Genomic DNA, 24,829 nt, shown 5'->3' with positions numbered 1-24,829 from the left:
TGGAACTATCCAGCTCTTCCAGAGACTTTACCAATCTTACTTATGCTTTTAATTTACACAGTAAAACCTCTCTTTTACAACCTGAAAATTCTGAATTTGTGGAGTAACTGATTCGATTTTGCTTTAGGAATCTGATTACTTACCGAATTCAAGAGGAGTGTAACACTATTTAAGCACGTTCCTGACTGACCACTTGGACATGGACGAAGCTCAACACTAATAGACCAATCTTTATCCTGTTAAAAAATGCATTTCATGTAAATGTTTATTAAAATGTCATTGAATATATGCTATTACTATGTGATTCATTCACAATGCATGTTTGCATTTCAAATATGCAAAAGGCTTACATCTTATCATTCTGCTCTGAAACTAGAAACCTAGTTCAGTCAATGGCACAGTCTAGGATTGGCCAAAAGCTTTACAGATGGTTCAAGTTTCTTGCATCTAAGACTATTTAAGTAGTCTATAACTGGTGGATTTTCATAACATTATTTTTTTTTTCTTTTAGCTTTACTTTTCGTCTTCTCCAAAGGAATTGTGCTGCATTATTGAGACTAATAGGACTTAGAGGGAACATAGCTTGTTTATTCTCTGGAAAAATCCATGATGTCAACTTAAATCCAATGAGAGAGGTATTTAATTTGTCAACCCATAATAAAAGTCATGCCAAACATTGACTTCCAGTTTTCATTTCAAGATCTAGGAATCTCTAATCTATAAGAAGCAAATATTCTATATATTTTGACATATTTCCCTCTCACTTTGCCCATCCCCTATTCTCATGGATTATGTGAGGAGTATTACAAAAAAGGAAAGAAGATTTGGAAAACTGGCTTTTGATAACAGCAACTACATTTTTCAGATTACTGGTCATTGACCCACATCTCTCACTTCAGGAGTCACAAATTCTGCTCATCTTTGTTTCTGACCAGGAAGATTCAGTAAAATTTCCTGTTCTCATGCTAGCTAAAGGTACAAGCTACGAAATAGAATCCCCCTTTTATTGAACTTCGGATTACTTAAAATTTTAATATTGAAAAGAGTTTAAATGTAAGGATAACCTCTATCATACTGTTATATTATAAAAACTAAAAATAAATGTAAAAGAATAATGATGAAAGAGGAAGATCCTTTATGGAATGTAAAAGATAGTTTCATTTGAGGCACTAATGAACACATGCAAAGAAAAGTAGAAAAAGGAAAACTTTTCCCGGTGTATTTAGAAAATTATTAGTAATGAAGGAGATTTTGATTGTTTTTGTTTATCAAGAATTTCTAAGGAGCACAGGTAATAATCATTGTCAATGTCAATATGTGACCGAAAGCAGATACTGAAATACATAACCAATGATTGAAGGGATGTTTGTTATTTTTAATAGTAAATAAAGATGAAGATTGTGTTTTAAAATGGCTGAGAAATAGTTTGATGTATCAGTTTTCTCAAGTGTTGTACACTGTTACGTACATGGATGGCCAAAAAGTGACAGTTTCCATGATGATTGTATTTAACACCATCAAAGGTGGTAATCAAACTTCCTTCCACCTTACATCTTCCAGGACATAGCATTTTAGTGCAAGACCACTTTGCTTCTTGGCATGTGCTGTTAAAATGCAATGGTTATGTTAAAGGTCATCAATTATGTTTTCTCTATTGTGAAAATAAATAACACAACATTAAAAAATCATAACTTAAACTACGACATCTAGTTAAGTTTTCTTACACCATTTTCATTCCCCACCCAACATCTCAGCTTTGATAAAATGTCTCATTGACCATGGTATCCTGGTATTTTAAAAGACTCTAATTCCATTGACCAAAATAATAACTTCTGCCTGCATTAAACATATAAAAACTTGTAAACTGGATTTCAGGAGTTTGTTTAAATGGAACACATTTCACTATTAGTATTAAAACACCTGTTACATGCCACATTATAGACCTGCACTGTCCAATATAGTATAGAGACATAGCTACTGATTATGTGAAATGCGGCTTGTCAGTCCAGATTGAAATCTGCTGTAAATGTAAAATACACACAGACTTCTAAGACTTAATATGAAAAAAGATTGTAAAATCTCTCAACATTTTATACTAATTTCATGTCGAAATGATAATATTTTGGATATGTAAAGTACATGATTATAATTAGTTCCACTTGTTTCTTTTTACTTTTTAAAATGGATCAACTAAAAGTGTTAAATTATATATGTAGGTTGTATTTGTGGCTCACATTATATTTCTCTTGGACAGCACAGTTCTACACATTCAATAAATCATAGCTCTTGTTATTCATAATTATTATTAATATATTATTACCAGACTAATAGAACATTGCCTATTTATTGAGAAAATATTACAGTATTAATAATATATTAGTTTTCATTTAGTCAGTTTATTTCCTCACAAGGACACAGTACATTCTAGAAAGTCCTCTGAAGTCCAGCAGATATGTGGAGTTTCAGAGAAAAGGCATAATGAGGAACAGGGAAATCTGTCTGGTCAGAATATTGTTCCTGAACGCAAAAGGAAGAATCAAGCTATTCAACTAAAAGAGAAATAATCTACACTAACGTTTGGCACATTAAAATCCTATCTGGAGGTTTGGAGAGCACTGGTTTAATGGAATACAATTAGCAAAGTTTATATTTTTGTTATTGCTGTTGCCTCTTCTTCCCTTTCTCCCCCTCACCCCATTCCTTTCCAGCCTTACCCAAAATTTGCAAAGCAACTTTATTTTCCTTATGTAATGTAGTAATGTGGATAAGCTTTACACCAATACTTCTTGTGGCCAAGGTGACAGAAAGTACCAATAAAATGTCAAAAGTATAGAATCTAAAAAAAAAAATCCTATCTGGATTAAATGTATCTTCACCAGTGTAGCCTCATATAAAAATTATTTGAAAAGTGTTGGGTTGTTTCTAATTGTATATTTTTAAATATTCTTGGAAATTAGCATATTGTTTCATTATTGTAACCATACTTTTGTATTATGCTTTGCTCTGTTTTGCAACCACCAATCGGTTTACTATTCAAAACACTATTTTAGTTAGTAAAAACACATTGTCTTTTAAAGATACAAAGAAAGCTCATATATTTTACATAAAACACAAAGCTTTCCTCAAAAATTGAAAGACAGAATATAAACACAGAAAATGCCAGAAGGTTGCTTTTTTTTTCTGAAAAGTTTATTTTACATGTGGATTTAGGGAATTACTTCAAATTACATTAAAATATTAGTATTATGTCACTATCAATAAAATGTAGACCAAAAGCACACACACATACCACTGAGAACCACAAGAACCTTCACGGATTTCTCCTGACTGATACACTTTTCCATTAGATTCACAGGGACAGTCAGCCTTCAACACGCATCTCCCTTTCTCTCCAATATCATCCAATAGATAACCTAGAGTACATTATATAAAGTTAATCTTGAAACTATATAAACATCAGTAAATTCTCAAGCAGTGTGTTGCAAAATCACTTTTGAGGTTGTTCTTTCAAGTGTAAACATGCACTTAAAATGATAATTTCTATTTAAGAAATTTGAGAACTGGCAAGAGTATAGACAATTTTCGGAGCCACAGAGCAGTCCTTTTGAGCCTAATACAGAGCTAGCAAATCATCTGTGTAGTACCATGGCCCTCAGGTATTGTAGAGACAGAAATGCACATTAACTTTAAAAGTCTCTCTACCCCTCCCCTGCAGTATGCTAGAAGGATGGATTATAAATAGGTAATAATTTATTCATTAAATATCTTGTTAGAAACAAGATCCCACTATAACTGAGTCACTTCATTTTCAATTGTTTTAGTGTAAATAGTATTACCTTCTGGGCAGGTGCAGCCACTCACACATTCAATGCCTTGAAAAGGAGCCACATTAGAACAAGTTGCAGGATTTGAGGGACCACATTCTTTGTAGATATGTTTTTCTGGGCATCTAGGTTTTTCTGGAGAAATATAGAAATATGTATACATGGAAAATAAATGTGATAAATACATAATATTCTAATGTGGATCTTTTCAAATGGGATTCTTTGAGTCTACTTTTCAAGATATGTCAGTTTTTAAAGATATTCAGTACTAAATTATGCCAATTTCCTATGCATTATTTTATGATACAATATTTAATTTGGAGGAAATGTATATTATATAGTATCATTTTACCTTACTTTGAAATTGATATTCTATTTGTATTTTAACTTATAAAGACTGAACTAAGTATAAATGAAAAGTATATTCATATTTGTATGAAACTCCTTTAGGTTTTCTAATTTTCTGAAAAAAATAATTACTCATCAACATACTTTCGATAACTTTTTCAGTTATTTTTTACAGAGTTTTTACAGAATTTCACAGAATTATTCATTTTTCCCAGTGACTTTTACTGATTATAAAGTTCCAAATTAAGATCTTAACACAAAGCACTTGTAGCAAGTAACCCCACAAAATGGACCTCAGTTTCCTCACAGGTACGTGTCAGAGACAAGATTATGGTCTCTGAGGTTTCTTCCAGGGCTTAAGCATTTGAGAAGACTACTTTGAAACACATCCCAACTTTAAGTGCTATAGAAGCTTCCTGATTTGGAATCTACAATATATTTGAAACCTACCACAAACCACATCAGGATCGTCTCTCCAGGATACATAGGTGCCGGGACCATCTGATGAACAGAGGCGGGACAATTCTGCATAAGTGTCACAGGTGGATTTTTTGTCTCTACTTTGGCAGTACTCATCAATGCAGATCATTTTGTAGTTGTTGGATAAAGTGCCAACCTTTCCACATTTCTCAAAGTAGGTTCCAATAATTTTGTTACAGTGCTAGGAAATAAAGCATGAAGTTTTAAGAAAACATAGGAAAAATGAAGAATCAAATGAGTATTTTGGGAAAGATAAATTCAGAAATTTATTTTGCATAATACCCTGTAGCTTTGACAGGAAAATTCTTGAACACTGGTTGAAATGGGGAGTTTTGAATCATTACATTTGGTACAGTGACTCCTAAAAGAAAACTTCACCTCTGATACTTTTGATTGCTATATAAGGACTTCAAAATTTGTTGTACCGAAACTCATCCAAAATTTCTCTAAAAGTGACATGAAGTTTAGAACTTGAGAAAATGAAAGGGGTGAGAAAAGGAAAGTTTGTCAATGTCAGAGATTGGGATGGTGAATGATTGATACCACAATACACAGAGGGATATTGACCCTTTAACTGTCAGTCTGCTTATATTTGATGAGCAAAAAAATAAAATGGACTGATTCTGTGCTTTCTTGGTGGGGGCCATGTGAGTCTGCTCTGGAAACAACATATCTGTTCTCATGTTGTTTAAGGAAGTAAAGACATATTGTCAAGCACAAAAAGTTCAAATTTCAAAATATTTTAATTACCACATAGCTTTTTGCTATCTTAACTATGTTTGTTTTCAGAGAAATATAAAAGCTACTAGCAAGCAAATAACACAGTTTGCACCAATTAAGCCCCAGGACAACTGATAACATTCTCCAAGTGAGGTATAAAATTAAGTGAAACGAAATCTTCAAAGATTGTTTGTTTTTAATGTACTATTCTTTGTGTATATTTCTCACTAGATTACAGGTTTCTTTGGAGCAAGAAATAGAACTTTATAATCTCTAGGCTTAACACAATGTCTTGTACATAGTAAGTTCTTACTAAATACACATTGGCTTTAATATAAATTTGTATACTCATTCAACTAACATTTTTGAGCAACCAGGCATAAGTTCTCACACACTGTGCAACTACCACAACAGTAAAACCTAATCTCTGTTATCACAGAGCTCATAATCTCTTAGGAAACATGTGAGAAAAACATGAGGAATTTTTATAGATCATAAGTACCAATGAGTGACATAGGGTAACAGAGGAAAGAGAAAGCAATTCTAACTGCAAAACTCCAGGAGCATTTCACAAGGAAGATAGCAGATGACCTTAGTTTGCTTTGCTAAAAGATGACAAGGTGGTTATAAATACAATACCCATTGTCAATTAAAACACAAGTCTCTTCTACCTATACTATTCATACATATCTTGGTCTTGAGAATTTTGTTCTAGATTGAAATAAGAATATGTGAAAATTCCTTCAGTCATCAAATGAGTGCAATCTACCAAATTCAACATTAAGAGTTTCTGCAAGTGCAGAAAATTCAGAATAAATGATGACTATTTTCAAGTGGTGTAGTCAAAAATATTATCTGTAACTTTTTCAGAAAGAAGGTAAAGTACACTGGAGATGACAATTCAGACTGGCTATCTGGGGCGAAAGTAAGGGAGTGAGAGCAGAAAGTAGTTCTTAGGAATGCACTACAGGGATTTCTAAACTGTAAGAGTCAAGTCAGTCCTTATTAAGAAATAATCATGGAGAGGTGAAGCATGTCAGTTTACAGACCAACTAAAACACTGTTCAAAGGAAATTACAATTGTTACACTCATATATAGTAAATATCATTTAAAAAAAAACACTTATTTTAGCATCTACAGCTAAACTAAAGCAGAGAAACAGACCACAGGGACATTGGAGAGGAAGCAATGGCAAAATTCTAATAAGGTCTGAGTGTTAGAAAAGGATGTTGGCTATCCAAATTGAAACCAAAGGGAATATTGTTGAAATCTGCTATTAAATGAAATATGTATTTCTTACATGCACTCCATCTTCACAAACTTGATAGCTTTTGGTAACAGCTTTGGGACAATTACCAGGAATTTTACTATTGTCAATGTGCTCATTAATATCTTCTCCTTGAAAAGAAAGCAATGTTAACTTCAAGATATTCATTTTATATATATATATATATATATATACACATTATTTTCAAGATAAATATGGACTTGACAATATAAATATATTTTTTTATTTTAACAATTTCTCATTCTATAGACAAATGCAAATTGTTAATTGTTAGATTTATCCAAATATGAAAAATTACTTTATAATTTCCTTTTGGGAGGCAATTTTCTTAGACAAAATGCATTGAAATCTTACCTGGAATGCTGTTGAAGTCACCACAAAGACCACAAGTTGGATACTGCTTGTGAAGAGTGAGCTTTAAAAAAAGGTTACGTGTATGTTTATAAAATATTGAAAATATCTCAAGACAAAGTTTAACCAAACCAAAAGACAGGCCCTCTTCATGTTCAATTTTACCTAAGCTGGTTACTTAGGAATGTATTAGAGGGCCTTTTCTAAAGGATTTAGATTTAGAATTTGGCAAGATCCTGACTTCACTTTTACTAACTGTGTCTTTGGGTGGATTATTTAACTTTTATTAGCCTGAATTTCCTGAGTTCCATCATCTGTAAAATAAGATTAATAACCATATTTTAAATATTAGATAATCCTTAGTACAGTGCCTGATACATAGAGATTTCTCAATAAATCTTAGTTCTTATTTTCCTTATATTGTATTATTTTATAACTGAAAGTAAAGAACAAAAAGCGCAAACTATAAGAAGATCATAGATGGACTTACCGAGAGTTTATTATATTCATCCCACATTAAAGACAGGATTCCTCTACGGCTATTCAGAACATTATGTTCTCCATATTTCTTAATGTGAATCATCTTATTGTCATATGGTATCTGTACACTGAAAAGTATAAAATACAAGTACATATAAAAGGTGTAAGAACAGTATTATTACATCATGTTTTTTTCTGGTAATTCATGTTTCTATATTTAGTATCATAAATATAATACTGCTAATAAATAGTAAAGTTTTTTTTTCTGATCATTTCAGAAGAAGAGACACAATGGCTTTCATCTGATTTTGGAAAGACTTGTAAGGAACAATGAATAAATCTTTGAGGCTTTGGAGAAATGAACAAGAAGAAACTGGTCCATTATAAGAATAAAATGATTAAATAATTTGAAATGTTCACAAGCAGAATATCATGCCTCACTTTCTTATCCTGAAAAATATTCAAATATGTCATCCCTTCCAAATATAAATTGCTACTTCTAAAAACAATGGCCTAAGTTTTAATGTATTGTAAAAGCTCAAATTTTTATTTAGCATTAAGCATGCAAATGAAAATTGAAATATTCTATTAACAGTTTTGTTGAATATGCATGTTGCCCCAAATCTAGATATTCAAAATAGTCAAACAACAGAACTACTCTTTTTTTCCCAGCTTGTGATAGGAATAAATATAATATCTTATAATCCCACATATAGCAAAGTCTTATACATTTTACAAGAACTTATTATAAATATCAATATGAGCACCAAAATAGGAAAAGAGTACTATCTCTCCCCTAATAAACCTTTTATTTTCTTTTTGCTCAGGTTACTTCAAGTGATTCTATAGCCTTTATTCAAAACACTGTGACATTTACCTTTCTCCATTAACTAAAATGATATTGCCAACAATAGAGATGACATTACTGTCTACTATAACTGTTATTTTTTCAATCTCACTATCATTGTTTCGTTTGATCTCAATATTGAATTCTCCTCCAGATTCAACACAGTGACGGCAGAAACTATACGTGCATGAAGACTCAAAGGAAAAGACACGGCCGTTGAAAGCTTTATATGCTCCTTTGCCCCAAGTAGAAACTTCACCTACAAAATATTTAGGGTAGAATATTCATTACTATTTAGAACAATTAATGTAGCTTCTAGTTTCGGTTTTTTAAGTGTTTATGTACCAAGAAAAAAAATCACTGAAAGGTACTATTCTCACATCCACCTTAAGTCTGTATTTTTCTTTCTTATATACTGCAAAATGTGCTAAAAGTAATATCTGAGTACTTGCAAATACCCAAAGTTGGCTAAAACAAAAAAAGTAAAACATCTTGTTTCCCAGTGGAAAAGGGAAATTGTCTCTACTATGGGAAGGGATATATGGAGGGAAGCTGTGGTCTGTTTGCTCGTTTGTTTTGCTTTTTGTAGAGCTAGCTTTTCTAATGTTGTCTGAGTGGGTTATCATTAATATTAAATAAGTATAAAGAATTATATTATTTCTCTCTATACATATATGTGTATGTACATATGTTATGTGTGTGTATATATGTTATGTGTATGTGTGGTGGGTGTCTGTGTCTGTGTGTGTGTATAAAACAGATAGATGATGGAAAAATTTTTTAAACCAGTTTCAAATTCTCGATACTTTGAAACCTCATTAGGTACTGGTTGTCTTGGTCATATAAATATGGATATAAATCAGAGTCATTTTTACTTACCAATAGTTGTGTTTGTTTCTGAGTATTTGGGGGTTGCTTCTGGAATATGGGTTCCTTTTCCTATTCAACACAATACATAGATTACTTAAATTACAAATATATATTGACTTTAAATATACAGGATATTTGGTCTTCTACATGGGAATTTAAAAGTTGGTATTGAAGGCCATCAGTGGGTTTTTTTTAATCCTAAATATATAATTTGATTTTGTGACAGCTATGATTTGTCAAAGTCATATGTATGATTATCTTTGAAGCCCATATTTTTTCTTGTAGCAATCAGCCACAATATGTTCAGAAATCATTGACAGTTTATTCATTTTGGGTCATGTACAATTAATAACATATGCTGTATTCCTTACAGAACTATATTTTCAACTTCAAAAATAGAATATTTGTAGTCTATTTTTATTGGAAAATGCTACCCAAACAGGCCCAAGATAGATTTTATTAAATCAGCCTACTGTATAATACTAATAACTCAATCATCTATATACAAAAATAATCAGTTCTCCTGATCAAAGGGAAAAATTCATAACCTTGAAGATTTGTTTCCCATTATCATTTATTTCCAATGCATGGACCCTTTTATGCAACCAAGTAAACACATGAAGTCTTAGAGCAAGGTTTAAAAGCAAGCAGAATAGAATAGTAACAACAATTTTAAAAAGTGAACATTTTGATAGAATTTTAAAATATTTTTCACAATGCCATTTATGTATATCTTGAGGCCACTTCTCTTTGCCCAGGTTGAGTGATAATAGATTAAATTCTTAATTTATTTATAAAATCATTCTTTAAATACTATATCTAAAATGATAAAGGGGAAGTTGTATTGTTTTATTTAGGTTCTATTAAGATATAATTTAATCTTTCTTATTCAAAAAATTGTTTCAAGTATCCAATTGGTCATCTAAATTTTAGTACTGGAAGAGGAGAAGCACTTAGATGTTCAATGCTACATGAGAAACACATAATAATATCAAGGCCTAGCAAATCAATAATCAACAGAACATCTTACATATACATTATAAACACTGAACATTAAAAATCAAACTACCTGGAGTGCTGAGTAGTCCAGAAGTACTGTAGTCAGATGAGCTTGTGACACCTATTTAATACAAAATGATTAGGCTGTTTATGTGTATAATTTTATCTGGTAAAATATGAAAAAAATATTTTTAGATCTGATGTATAAACCATAGATCCAAGTTCAGCAATGGTATGCTAGCAGACTTAAAACCACGTGAAGCTATATAAGAAAAAAATATTATCAACTCAACAACCTGCTGGAGTAACAAAATTATAAGTCTCACTACTAAATGAACTGACACCAAATTACTTTATTCCAGATAAATTGCCTTAAAACTTGTTCAGGGAAAGAGAAAAGGGTTGTGTAGACAGGACTCCAAGTCTGATATTTCAGTTTCAACCAAACTTACTCCCACTTTGAATTGTTTTACACTTGGGAAACCTAGGTACCATTTCAAGATGTCAACTGAATAAAGGATTCTGCATTCACAGAAACTGGAAGTATTAAAACTATTAATCTAGATGAACTGAGATGTTCAATCTCAAGATGTCTGATATCAAGAGACATTAATGTCTCTGTCCCTTAGGAACAGAGACTGAGAGGATATCTGAACTACTGGCATCAGAGCCAAAGTCTTTATGTCTACCCCTAACAGATGTACTGCCACTCATTCTATCCCCTCCAAGTTCATTGATTCCAAATCCCTGTTGACCAAAAGCCCCTAATTTGGATTCTAAGTTTCCAGAGCTATCACCAAAAAAGGTATTACCATTTCTCAAATTGGTGTCACCTGCAGAATATAAAATGACTGTCACAGAGTATATTGAAAATATTTTATGATTCAGAAATTTGTATGCACAAATATGAGATATCAATACCTAGATCATTGGAAATGGATCCTTCAGATCTAATCACTCAATTTCCTTCAACTGTTTTGCTACTAAAGTCACCATCACCAAATGAACTCAAACCAGAAGCTCCAAAACCAAATACAGCATTGCCCTTCCCTGCTCCAAGTTCCTAACTAAAGACCCCGTTCCAACGGATGAAAAAAAATCAAGATGTTATCAAAATTCAATCTTTAATAATTAGTTAGTTTGTTGTGAAATGTTATTTAGAGAAAAGTGTTTCCACTACTTAGTTAATTTAATTAACTTAAAATTTGCCAGAATGTGTCTTTATTGGAATACCTGAGCTACTGACATCAGATCCAAGGCCTTTAAATCCAGCCCCAACAGATGCACTGCCACTCATTCTATCCCCTCCAAGTTCATTGATTCCAAATCCCTGCTGACCAAAAGCCCCTAAACTGGATTCCAAATTTCCAGAGCTATCACCAACAAAGGTATTCCCAATTCTCAGACTGGTGTCACCTGAAAAATATAAAATGATCATCACAGAGCCTACTGAAAACATTCTATGATTCAGAAGTTTGTATACACAAAAATGAGATATCAATACCTAGATCATTGGAAATGGATCCTTCAGATCTAATCATTCAATTTCCTTCAACTGTTCTGGTACTAAAGCTGCTGTCACCAAATGAACTCAAACCAGAAGCTCTAAAACCAAATGCAGCATTGCCCCTTCTAGCTCCAAGTTCCCAGCCAAAACACCCTGTTCCAACTGATGAAAAAATCAAGATGTTATTAAAAATTAATCTTTTCTAATTAATTTGTTGTTAAATGTAAAGAGAAGTATTTTAACTAATTAGTTAATTTAATTAATTTAAATTTTTTCTGGAATGAGTCTTAGTTGGAATACCTAAGCTACAGGCATCTAAAACCTATGGATTCACCCCCAGCAGATCCTCTACTGCTAATTTCACTCCAATCAACTCTACTGACTTCCAATCCCTTTTGACCAGATGTCCCCAAACCAAATGCTAAATTTCCAGAGGCACTGCTACTAAATCCAGCCCCTCTGCCGATGTTCAGCTGTCTGCTGAAATTAAAAAAGATTGTCACCAGGGAATATTTAGGTACAACTTATGAGTCAATACTTTTTATGCACAAAACCTAAAGAGTAGTACTTAGATCACTGGAACTTGATTTTCCAAAGCTCCCTGTTTTATTTTTACCAAAGCTTTTTATTTTCAAGATCACTGACACCAACTCTGCGTGAGCCAGAATTACCAAGACCAAATCCAAATTAACCTGCCTTTTTACCATCAAGTCCAAAATCAAAAGACAAATGGAAACTTAAACTGTAATCAGGAGCAATAAACAAAGGATGTAAATCATTTGTGTTTTTTCTTAATAGAGTCTAGATTAGAATTCCTGAGCCTCTGAACTGAGAGCCAAAGCCAAAGCCCAGCGAGAACAAACTCCTTGCTCTTCTTCCTGTTTCCACCAACTTCCACGTCTTTTAAGATAAGTTGCTCTGACACAAAAAATACCTATACTTACTGTACTTTATTGACCCTCACTTCTGTCACTGACTTTAATTTCCAAATATAAAAAGCTATTTATCCACACCATTTTGTTTATTGAAAATATAATATAAAACAATATTGAAAACCATTTTGAAATAAAAATCACTATAACAAATTTTAACACTTTTGTTTTACTTATCACCTCCTAATTCTTGACCGTAGATATACACATTTGACAGTTTCAAACATTCTTGCATTCCTTTTCAAGACAATTAGTTCAAATATGAGTAATAGAACTTAAAAAGTCAAATTCATACAGAAACATGAGACCAAAAAGTTTCTGTTTCTTATGACAAAACTTGGGAACAAGAGAGTTTAAGTGGCTTTACCAAAGTCCACAGAAGGTTAGTAGAAAAGACTGGATAGAAACCGGATCTCTTCATTCCAGGTCCAAGTCCCTTCATAAAAGCATTCAATCTATTGTCCCTTCTAAAAGCATTCAATCTACTTGCCTCTTCACTAAAATGTTTAAATTGGTTTCTGTTGAAGATAACACAGATCCTTTAAGAATCAAACATAGTTTAAAAATCTTTCCCATGAGTCCCTCCAACACTAAATCTGTATTGGTCAAAAAATAACCATCAGTTCCTCCTTTGCTAATTGATTGCTTTTTCTGTCAAAAGCAGAAACTAAGAAACAACTTAGAATACTTGTTTCACTGGCAGCAGAATTAGAGCTGGCTAATCCATTTACTGAATTCACACCAAATCCATTTGGCCAGACGGACCCCAACCAATTTTATTTTTATTTGAAGCAGTGCTGCAAATTCTGTACCACCAGAGACACTGTTGGCAAGACCACTTGCTAAATTGGTTTTCTCTACCATACAAAAAATAAGCATTATCAGAGAACAGTTGCATTCATTCATATTATACAAGAAATTAACACATTGCTTGAACTAGGCCTTCATTATAGTTTTGAATGTATCATCCCCTCCCTTCCACATATCTTTCCATATATGATTCCACACAGTGTAACTAGGGGTGAGCATGGCAACAAATTTACCATGAAGTTTGAGAGAATTCCATAAGAAAAGTGAAGCACTAGGTTCATTTAAGATAAAGTTTCAATATATCCTATAGAATATGAGCAAACCATTCACATCTCAGTGTTGTAAACAAAAGCAAATATCTGTGTTAACTTATTAGTCATACTGAGCTTGTCAATCCCAAAACAGATGACTGAACAGATAGGAAACCTTTGTGTCTTTCCTGAAGAGATTTCAACCGTATCCCTACACTTAAAACTGCTTCTCCCTTTTCAGTTATCACCACCTGGACTCAAATATTAAATTTTAATATAAAATATTGAAGTTATCTTCTTCACTGTATCTCCTTCTTTCCGACTTTTGCAGAGGTACAAAATACAGAAACTTCAGGGACCAGGCAAGTAATGGAAAAGTTTGAATCAGCCAATAGGTAGAAGCATATTGAATCAGAGAGGACACGCCTCACCGAATGAAAATTAAAATTATTTTCCAAACAAAACAAAATTAAAGGCCACAAACAAACTGTCTAAAAACCCTACTTTATAATATTGCTTGGCAAACTGAGTATGCAATTTCAAGAGAGAATCTTGGTATAGAAAATGGATTGTGGTTGCCGACAGAAACATGAGAGATTCTGCACTAAAACTGGGTCCAGGAAGCATTTTAAATTATTAGTTTATAATCATAAAAATGATTGATCTTCACAATAATAGTAAGAAAGATGGCATAAGAAAATAAAAATTATCAGGAAGAATTTAATTTAATGTAAACTGCTTTGCCAAAATTCTCTTAAAACAGAATTCATCGCTCTCATTGGCACTGGAATTAGTGCCTTTAGCTTTTCACTGTTACTATTAAGGCCATGTGCTGCTAATAAAACAATGATCAGATTATCCCAAATGAAAAAAGCACTTCTAGGTCAGTATTTTTCTCCAACAGTAACTGCTGGGGTGTCTTTTAACTCTAAACTGTTGGCATCCTGAGGTTCTCTCGACCTGTCTTCAGCTTCTCCTTGAGCACTAAATCCACTGTTAAAGAGTGAACCAACAAGAGATTTCTTTCTCCTGTTTGAGTCACAAAAGGATAAGCTACTGAGCAAAAAAGGACCTAATGCGAATAACAGAAGATTGTATTTGAAAACAGTATTGCTAGCACTATAAAGGGTTATTGGATTGTGACACTATAAAAAGCCGTATTTTATTTTGTGTAAGTGCCTTTACTCTGGTGGCACTTGGAACAACATACACCCCTTATTGACTTAATCACTATGCCCATATCTTTTTGTCATAGTTCTAAGACTTCAAGAAAGAGATGAATAGAGTTGTGAAGATTTAATTGATGTGTAGTAGAAATTCTTCCTCTCATGGACAGGGCAGAAACCTCCCCATCTGCTTCATTGTCTACCGCTAAGCTCCAAGTTCCATTGTTCAACCCCCTCTCATCAAAATATTCTACCATGTTGGATCCACACTGTCCTTGGCTTAGTAACAGCTGATAAATTTAAAATAACATAATTGATTCTCTTTTCCATATTTCTACAAAGAAAAAAAGATGAAAGCATTTACTCATAAATTAACATTTACTCACCTCCAAGTCTTAGCTTAAATGTCATCTCAGTGAGGCATACTCTGACAGTGTAAATTTGCAACCCCCATTTTAATCCTCCCAATTATCATTATATTACTCTAATTTATTCCATAGAAATTGTCACCCTGTAGTATATCATGTTTACTACTTATAATGTTTATTGTTTATGAACTGTCTCCTCCTTCCAGATTTTAAGCTCTATAAACTCAAGATTTTTGCCTGTTTTATTCACTGGGGTATTCCAGATGTCTTGAAATGTGCCTGAACCATAAAGGACACTCAATTAATATTTATTTAATAAATGCATTCATCAACAAAGACCTTTTGTTAAGGTAATATACACTGAATTACATGAGTTATTTTGTGCTTTCTGTCATACCATTTATGTTTTTTTAAATCTCTATGATAAAATTAAAGTACTTTAGAATTAGGCCTTAATAACTATGATATTCTTGTAAATTTGTGGAAGACATGCATTTTGGTCACTAACTAGACAATAAAATAAAATATGTGATTTGTAAGCAAAACTTGAAGACTATGTAAGAGCAAATACAAATAAAAATAAGAGACAATTCTCTCTGTTGACAATAAGGGAAGAGAGACTCTCCTCATTTTTAGATCATTTACTTTAGAAAATTGTGAGTTCTTTGTCTACATCTTTAAAATGTTTGTAAATCTTTTTAAAGGTTATATAAGCAACCCAAGAATGTTTCTTCGAGGGATTGGTGACCATCTTTTTGAAATGCTGTCATCAAGGGAGAGAGCTCCCCTATGTCCTAGGTGATATGAACATAACTTCAGCTGGTGTCTGGCTCCAAGCACAAACCTACCTCTTTTATGATTTTTAAAGATACAAGAAAGTACTTTTTTTCTTATAAAGGCAATTAGCAAACACAGGTGGCTACCCCAACTACCAAGCAAATTTAGGACAAACCATGTGTGACAATTGGTGATGTCAAGTGCTCTTACTTGAGGACTAGTTATTGTTCATCTTGAGGACAGGTATGTAGTGAGTTGTATCTGCCTGGCTGTATAAAAGGGTGAGATTTCTTTCTGTCCTTGCAATCTCTCCATCAGATTGCCTGTGACGTGTATCACATTCTGGTTTAATGCTTATTCAGTAATAAAACTGTTTTCCTTCTCTTCTACTTTTGTGGAGAGGTTTTCTGGGGTGACAGGAGATTTTGTTTTAAATTATCTTTCCTCAACAACTCTTGCACTTCTTAGCCATTTTCCATGTTCACAGCAAAATTATTTTTCTATAGCAAACAATATACAGGAATAAAATATTAATGATTTTGAGAATAGTAATGAGTTAGTCTACTATGTAGTTGGATGAAGAGGCCCCCAACATTTAAAACATCATGAAATTATAATATTTACTTATTAGTGTTTGGTTTAGGAGGAATTCAAGTGCTGCTTAAGTTACAGCCAATTTGTATTATTATGTTATTAAGTAATCCTCAAACCACTATTACATTTACAACTCTTCTCCATATAGAGCTTTTTTCTTTTTCTGAGCTTGCCCTCTACCTGCCTTACTTCACTACACACTCTTCTCCTTTCCTCTTTTATCCTCTCTCTCTCACTGTCTTTCTTCACTGCCATGTACTTTTATAACTGCATCTTGAAGTCGAAATATCTCAGTCTGATGGAAAAGCAGAAAGAAATAAAGCCATATTCAGTAGTGGGAAATATATGAGCTTTTGAGTCAAACTCATCTGGACTTCCAAACTTGCAATCAGAATGGCCTTTGATAGGACCTCCCTTAAACTCAGACAAGAGGGGTTCCTACTTTAAGCCACACAAGTTTCACTCTGGCCTTCCTTGAGTCATGGTCCTCCTTAGAGGGCAAAGAATACAGACGTAGGGTCAGGTGGATATGCTAACCCAGAGCCAGGACCATCTTCCCTCCTCCACTGTAGATCATACTAAAGCCCTAGGGCCCTGTAGTCTCAAGCATGTTACCGTCTTTCTCAAGACTGTCTTTCCAAGGTTAGACCACATCACAGGAATGAGAACCCCTAGGCCTGGGGGGATGGCCAGGAGGTGGCTGTTTATAGGAAAAGTAGATGGAACTGAGACATGCAGGTTAGGGTATCCCTCTATGTGTGTGACAAAGCAAGGAATGGAAAGGGCAATGGGACAGGAACATTGGCAAGGGTACTGCCCATCCCATTCTTGGGTTGAATTCCAGTGATCTGAAAATTCTGCATTGGTATCAGGCCTTCCAGGTTGTCACAAATATATTTTTGTCAAGGTGGAAGAAAAAACACATTTTAATTAGATGTTTTTCTTTTTATTTATGCATATGCTATGTAGACATTCATTTTTATTCTTGCCCCTGGCTGTGCCCTTGACCTGTCCTTGGATAAATTATTTAATACTTCTGAAACAAAGTTTCCTTATCTATTAAACTGAGAGTACATAATAAATGAGGATAAAACAATATCTACTTCATAATATATTTATTAATTAAGTAAAAGAATTAAATGAGATGAAAGCACCTCTCACAGTGTCTGGCACATAAATAGTCAACAGTCAAAAGCCACATATCTTTTAATATATTTCATTTTCTTCACCAAACTTGTCACATCAAACTCATGCAGATTCATTTTATTTCACTTATTTAATTCATGATAAGTATTCACTATATCCATCATACCTCTCCTGAGTTTAACCTCACAGATATATTAGATCCTTCATTTTGTTGGACCAACATTTCTTCTGAATTTATTTCCTCATTCTGTTGTTGAAATGAATAGCCTGGTATCTTAACCAGTGTGCCATATTCGTTTCTACTAACTATTTTATCCTTCTCATATTTTACTATATAAAACTTATTCAATATATAAATATTGCCATTGGGGTTACCAGTAGTAATGGCCAGTTGTATGTACCACATCTTAGATGTGTAAAAGTATCTTACTTGCCTTATCTCTTTTAACTCTCTTACTCTTACTCTTTAACTCTTGCCTTATCCCTTTAACGGTTCTCCTATTAGGTAGGTACTATTATTAATCCTCACTTGTAAATGAGAAAACTGATACTTTAAAAAGGTTGAATAACTTGCCCAAGATCAAGTGGTAAAATCTGCTAAGAGACCCTTTTCTCTTAAGCAAGAGGTACACTGCTTTCACCTTGCTTAAAGACAGATTGCTTATACAATTCTTAGAGATAAATAAAATATGTTCATATACTTCATAGCTCAAAGGTAGGTAAAATACATTTACTTATTTCAGAGTAAAGTCATACTATATTTTGCATACATTTTGCATAAATTTTTGGAAGAGTTATCTTATACTTTGGATCTTAGAATGGAATAGAATAAAGAAATAGACATAATTCTGCTCCTCCACCCCCACCCTATGGAAAAAAATTGCCAGATCAGAGAGGAGACTATGAGTGAGCTGTGTGGAAGAGGGGATTTTAAAATTAATGGTGCTAGGGCTTCCCTGGTGGCGCAGTGATTGAGAGTCCGCCTGCTGATGCAGGGAGCACGGGTTCGCGCCCCGGTCCGGGAAGATCCCACATGCCACGGAGCGGATGGGCCTGTGAGCCATGGCCGCTGAGCCTGCGCGTCCGGAGCCTGTGCTCCACAACGGGAGAGGCCACAACAGTGAGAGGCCAGCGTACCGGAAAAAAAAAAAAAAAAAAAGTAATGGTGATAAACGAGTTATGTTGTCTAAAATTAATGAATATCAAAAGTATAAAGTACTACAGCGGCCTATGGATCCTTTTCTCAGATATGTGAGACTTTGTCCCTTTTAGGAATGAAGCTTGTGGGATTAACATAGCTCTGGAGCTTGTCCAATTTTTTTTTTTTTTTTTTTTTTTTGCGGTACGCGGGCCTCTCACTGCTGTGGCCTCTCCCGTTGCGGAGCACAGGCTCCGGACGCGCAGGCTCAGCGGCCATGGCTCACGGGCCCAGCCGCTCCGCGGCATGCGGGACCCTCCCTGACCGGGGCACGAACCCGTGTCTCCTGCATCAGCAGGCAGACTCTCAACCACTGCGCCACCAGGGAAGCCCGAGTTTGTCCAATTTTACGCTGGCTGGTTGAGTGGTTGGTTGGGGCTTCCTTGCTTGGCATTTTTATTCATCCAATGCAGCTCTAGTTTTAGAGACCCTCATGTCCCTCCTCAATGAGACCTGGAAGGTTCCCTGAGCGACAAAGGAATAAATCCAATTGCTCATAATTTCAGAGGATTTTCAGAGAGCTATGGAATTCCAAGTGTTCCCTTGCCTCATTCTAACTCCCTGAATGAGGAAGTAGAGAAGCTCTTGCTATGCCATTGTGACAGAACCTAATGAGTCCTGTTTGTAGTTATGATGAGGTGACTTCTTCATGAGACAGTAGACCTGCTGCTTATTTTCAGTATGTGTTTTACCTCAAAGGAAATATTTGCCAATTACATTTTATTGTATTAAGGTTGTAGAAAGAGAGATCGAAAAAATATATAAAAGTAATCTTAGGCTATTTGATTGCTGTGTACATTACACCAGAATCAAATTGAATCTATATTGATATTGACAAAAATCCTATCATTAGGTTTACGAAAAATTCCATAAAAGTAGTGTTCATTTTCTGTGGCTTATTTTTCATTTGGTGGAGGGGGAAAACAAATAATGGGTAATAGCGGCCTAGTTTCCAACTGTACCAAAATGATGAGTAATAATCATAACTATTCAGTTGCTCAAAGAAATCTGTAGTAAAACTATTGGAACTAAGATCGATTTTAATTAAAATAAATCAGTAAGGAATTAATCGCAGAATACAAAATAAAAGCATGTTCTGTCAATAAAAATATAGGAAAGTAAAACTTTAAATCTACATTCACATTTTTCTCATAGGTTTAAGAAATTTTTAAAAAGCACATAACCAGAGTAGTTTCCTATTTCAAAGGTCACCACCTTCATAAATACTGATGAAATATTAAATGGCTGGCCCAGATTATGTTAAAACACACTATGGTATGTTCCTTTGTATTAATAAGGAATATTTCATTTTAGGTGTTTTAATGATTTTCCATGGAAGAAATGTCCTGTCTCCAAAGAAAAGCACTGCCACTCTATCGTTATTTAGCATAAATAGCATAAGAAAAGAAAACAAGGTAATTTACCTGATTTGCTTTGAGCTATTTTATCATCTGAATAAAAAAAGGGAGAACTGCTGTCAGTGATAGATTTTTAAATAGATTTGCCAATAGAAAGTGAATCTTGATTGCAGACAGTTCTTGTCCTGAGAGGTGTTCCCATATACATCTGCTAACTGAGTCAATACTCAGGCATGAATATAGTAATTATCCATTGACCATGGTATCTTAATACCCCTCCAGACCAGACCCATAAAGGAGAATGGCTGCACTAATGCTCCAGCCAATTTATAGAGTCAGTCTAGATGCATGAATTAGAACACAGCAAAATATAATTCTTAGATGACTTGAAAAGGTGCCTCAAAGCATAAATTATTATTCTGTTGGTGAAATCTGTTGGTGAAATGTAGAAGAGTTAGTTAAAAGAGTTTTTCATGTGACAAAAGTACTATATAAACTAAAATTAATTAATGTGAATTAAATGGCTACAATTTCTATTTCACAGGTGGATACCAAAATTCATGTACACACAACTTACAGATGATTCCAGGATTGTTATTATTATGAATCAAGGTGAATTTTCTTCATATTTAAATAAATAGCATGTAAATTTGCAAGATTGTCAAGCTATAGTAAGTATAGCAGAGTCAAAAACACACAATAAGAATGAGTACTTTACAACAAATGGCATGATTTACATGCAAGCACACATATTAAGAAAGACTTAGAGACATCAAAATATTTTTATCAAATACATCAAAGCATTGGTCTCCAAAAGAATTTTCTCAATAACTATGTGAAATAAAATACTTAACAATGGCAATAGAATTTTGCATAAGGTTACCAGTCAATTATATATTCAAGAAACCTCAAAAAAACCATTTGGGGTAACATTTTTATTTTGGGACTTAGTGGATTGCAGGTTTCTTTTCTTTTTTAGTGCTTCTCTATGCTCTAAAATTCACAAATTTCCTAAATACAAACTGACTATATCATTCAAATAAAAAGTTAAAGCATATGGTCTGATACTAAGATAAAATTTTAGAAATTGGAGCTCTTCTGGGAAATCCAAGACTTATGGTCAGCAAATCTATCTGAGAGATATAGGTGCAAATTAAAACAAACAGTAAATAGAGCTGGTTAAAAGACAAAGGTCTTCCTATGTGTTCTGATAAATCATTGCCAAAACTAAATTGTGCATAGTTATACACACACACACACACACACACACACACACACACACACACATTTAGCCAAAAGATAAGAGGAAATGGTTTACAGACGGGGTTTGGGGACACTTAATATTGTCTCTAAAGAAAAATTATACAATAACATTCTCCATATAGGTTAAATACCTGGAAAATTCTAGCTATCTGAAATGTAGGTTGCAATCAGGAGTCATCCCCAAACCCCCTTGCAATAAATAGAGGTGTCACAAAACCCATGCATGAACTTTTCCCTCCAGGAAAAATTCCTTGGTGTCTCACAGAGAGTGCCTACCCTTACAACATATACGAGGTTAATGAGCTGGGATCAAAGGTGTTCTCATCACACTAGACTGAAGACAGTAAGAATTGGAACTGAGTGCTAAAAGCAGACATAATGACCCTATAAAGATATAAAGCTAGATATTCAACATAAGTGAGGAGAAAGAAAGGCAAATTAAGAAGAAACATAGAAACTCAGAAACTATCTCTAGAGTAGGGTCCAACTGTCACATGCATATCAGCAAATGCCAAGAGCATCATTGAATGGTATATAATATAATTGGCATTTATTTTTATGCCCTCAAAATAAGGTTAAACTGTGTTCAGAAGTCCCATGTCTCCCTGGGTCTGAAGATAGGCCTTCTGTGGTTCATTTTAGAAAGTTTACCTTGCAGAGGGTTTGGTTACCTTCATATAGAAAATTTTTGTATGTAGAACAAATCATTTATCAATGATCCTGAATTATTTTATTAATTCAAAACAAACATATACTGAGTGTCATTGCGGCCATAGATCAAGAATCCTACCCTTGAGTAGTTTACAATCATGTGAGATAAATGAGTGAGGAGTCCTGGTAGTTCATTCACAAAATCAAGTATGTATAAAAGCAGAATACATCAATTTTCTCTATTCCATATTGGTGGGAATGTAAATCGGTACAGCTATTTTGAAAAACAGTATGGAGGTTCCTCAAAAGATTAAAAATAGAACTACCATATGACCTACCAATTCCACTCGAGTATAGACCCAAAGGAAATAAAATCACTATCTCAAAGAGATATCTTCACTCCCATATTCATTGCAGCACTATTCACAATAGCCAAGACATGGAAACCGCCTAAGTGGCCATCAACAGATGAATGGCTAAAGAAAGTGTGAGATATAGATATATGTATATATCTATATCTCATGCACAGTGGAATACTATTCAGCCATAAAAAGAAAATCCTACTATTTGTGGCAACATGGATGGATCTTAAGGGCGTTATGTAATAGGGAAGAACATTTTGTATTCTATTACAAATTAATCACTAAAGGGATGTTGCCTATAAATTTAAATTATACATAATGGCTTGTCTCTGGGGACCCTGCCTCCCAGGTAATGAGCACTAAGTTAAAATACCCTTGTTTCCCTTGTTTAGCTCGCCAGAAACATCCTGAACAGGCCCACCTGTGAATGACTTCAGGGAGGAAGAAATTAACACATCCCCTCCGGAGGCTGATGGGAACCAGGAAATGTTTGACTTTACTCCTTCCCCTTTTAGTATAAAAGAAGCCTGAATTCTAACTCAGGCAAGATGGTATTCTGGGGCATGAGTCCACCATCTTGGTCTTCTGGCTTTCTGAATAAAGTCTCTATTCCTTACCCCAACAACTCGTCTCTCAATTTCTGGCCTGTTGTGCAGCGAGCAGTACGAGCTTGGACTTGGTAACAATTATGCTAAGTGAAGTAAGTCAGAAAAAGACAAATACTATACAATTTCCCTTTTATGTGGAATCTAAAAACATCTAACTCATAGAAACAGAGAGTAGAATGGTGGTGTCCAGGAGATTGAAGATGGGAGAAATGGGAAGAGCTTGATCAAAAGTACAAACTTCCAATTATAAGATGAATAAGTTCGGGGGATCTAATGTACAGCATGGTGACTACAGTTAACCATTTTGTATCAGGTATGTAAACGTTGCTATGAGAGTAGATCTTACATTGTTCTCACCACACACACACAGACACACACAAAAAATAATTGTGTGAGGTGATTGAGGTGTCAACTAACTTTACTGTGGTAGTCATTTAAAATATATACACATACTGAATCATCCATCACATTGTATATTTTAAACTTATGTCAATTATATCTCAATATAGGTGGAAAAAATTTCTGTGTTCTAAAAGTGGGCTCAGAATACACCTTGCTATATCAAAGTGAAGATTAATTTCTGAAAGATACTGACCTGAGTTTAGCCTATAAAATAGGGCTTCCCCATCTACAAAAATGAAAAAAAAGTGAAAACAATTAGATCATTTTATACTTCTCTATAGCATATTTTTTAAGAGAATGAGATTAATTCTGTTGTTTCCATTCTTCTTTTAAATTCATTATAAGCAATCTACTTTTTGTATCTAATCATTATGTTATTTCAATGTTAATTTATTATTTTGGAGCTTTCTTATTTAATAAATCTCATTTATATATATATAAGTAATACATTTACCTATCAACATACTTAAAGTTTTTAACATCAATGTACTCTTGGGAATATATGTAGCCAAATAAATTAGACTCACAAATTAATATCAACCAATACTTCATACCTTTTTCATACTATTTATACTTATACCTTTTTCAAACCTTTTACAGCTGCCAATGTGAAGTTTATTTTCTGATCTATATTTTACTTTATTTTCCCTAAACATTTTCTGGCTAATGTGTTCATAAGCAAGGAATTAGGCAAAAAAGGGAAAAAAGACAATTGTATAGATTTTACTCTACTGAGAGGATAAAATAGCCTGGGAATAAAATAAGAACTGATTTTGCATATCCATTTTGTGCCAAATCTACCTCTTGTATCACTGAAGATTTTTTCCACTTAGCCAGGGAACTATTTATTAGGTTTCTTTCTTTCTATACATTTACGGTTGATGAAACAATACAAATATTTCTTCTGACTGATTCTATGTATGCCCTTTAAATATCTGTCTTCTGTAACTTCCAGTCATCAAATCTTTATCATCCTGTAACCTACTGAAAATGAAGGGAATCTGTTTGGATCATAAATCTTATTGACTAAGAGCAATAAAAATTCATTTCAACTAAGGCATTTGGAATTTCTGCAAAGAGCAGTTTTTCAGGTATATTCTTTACTTCTGACTATGAACTTATAAATAAATACATAAAATACCTGAATTTTGTTAGTAAATAACCAGCCTATGGAAATCCTATTGAAATATTTATAATAATTTACCAGTATTATCAGGGATATCTAGGA

General features: G+C 33.7%; 1 protein-coding gene across 1 annotated transcript in view; it reads right to left on the bottom strand.

Moving 5' to 3' along the window:
* The window catches only part of MUC19 (mucin 19, oligomeric), a 97,325-nt gene extending 89,796 nt beyond the window's left edge, over positions 1 to 7,529 (bottom strand). Inside the window, exons 1-8 of the mRNA XM_067698686.1 lie at positions 7,503 to 7,529; positions 7,016 to 7,076; positions 6,674 to 6,771; positions 4,623 to 4,833; positions 3,837 to 3,959; positions 3,290 to 3,413; positions 1,469 to 1,604; positions 144 to 236 (exon numbers count right to left, since the gene is read on the bottom strand). Coding sequence (XP_067554787.1) covers positions 144 to 236; positions 1,469 to 1,604; positions 3,290 to 3,413; positions 3,837 to 3,959; positions 4,623 to 4,833; positions 6,674 to 6,771; positions 7,016 to 7,076; positions 7,503 to 7,529 — 873 coding nt within the window. The remainder of the gene's footprint in view (positions 1 to 143; positions 237 to 1,468; positions 1,605 to 3,289; positions 3,414 to 3,836; positions 3,960 to 4,622; positions 4,834 to 6,673; positions 6,772 to 7,015; positions 7,077 to 7,502) is intronic.
* Between the last annotated feature and the right edge of the window lie 17,300 nt (positions 7,530 to 24,829).

The sequence above is a fragment of the Pseudorca crassidens genome, chromosome 11 (assembly GCF_039906515.1).
Source record: "Pseudorca crassidens isolate mPseCra1 chromosome 11, mPseCra1.hap1, whole genome shotgun sequence".
In the NCBI taxonomy this organism is placed as follows: domain Eukaryota; kingdom Metazoa; phylum Chordata; class Mammalia; order Artiodactyla; family Delphinidae; genus Pseudorca; species Pseudorca crassidens.
This window is presented reverse-complemented; position numbering and strand designations above follow the sequence as displayed.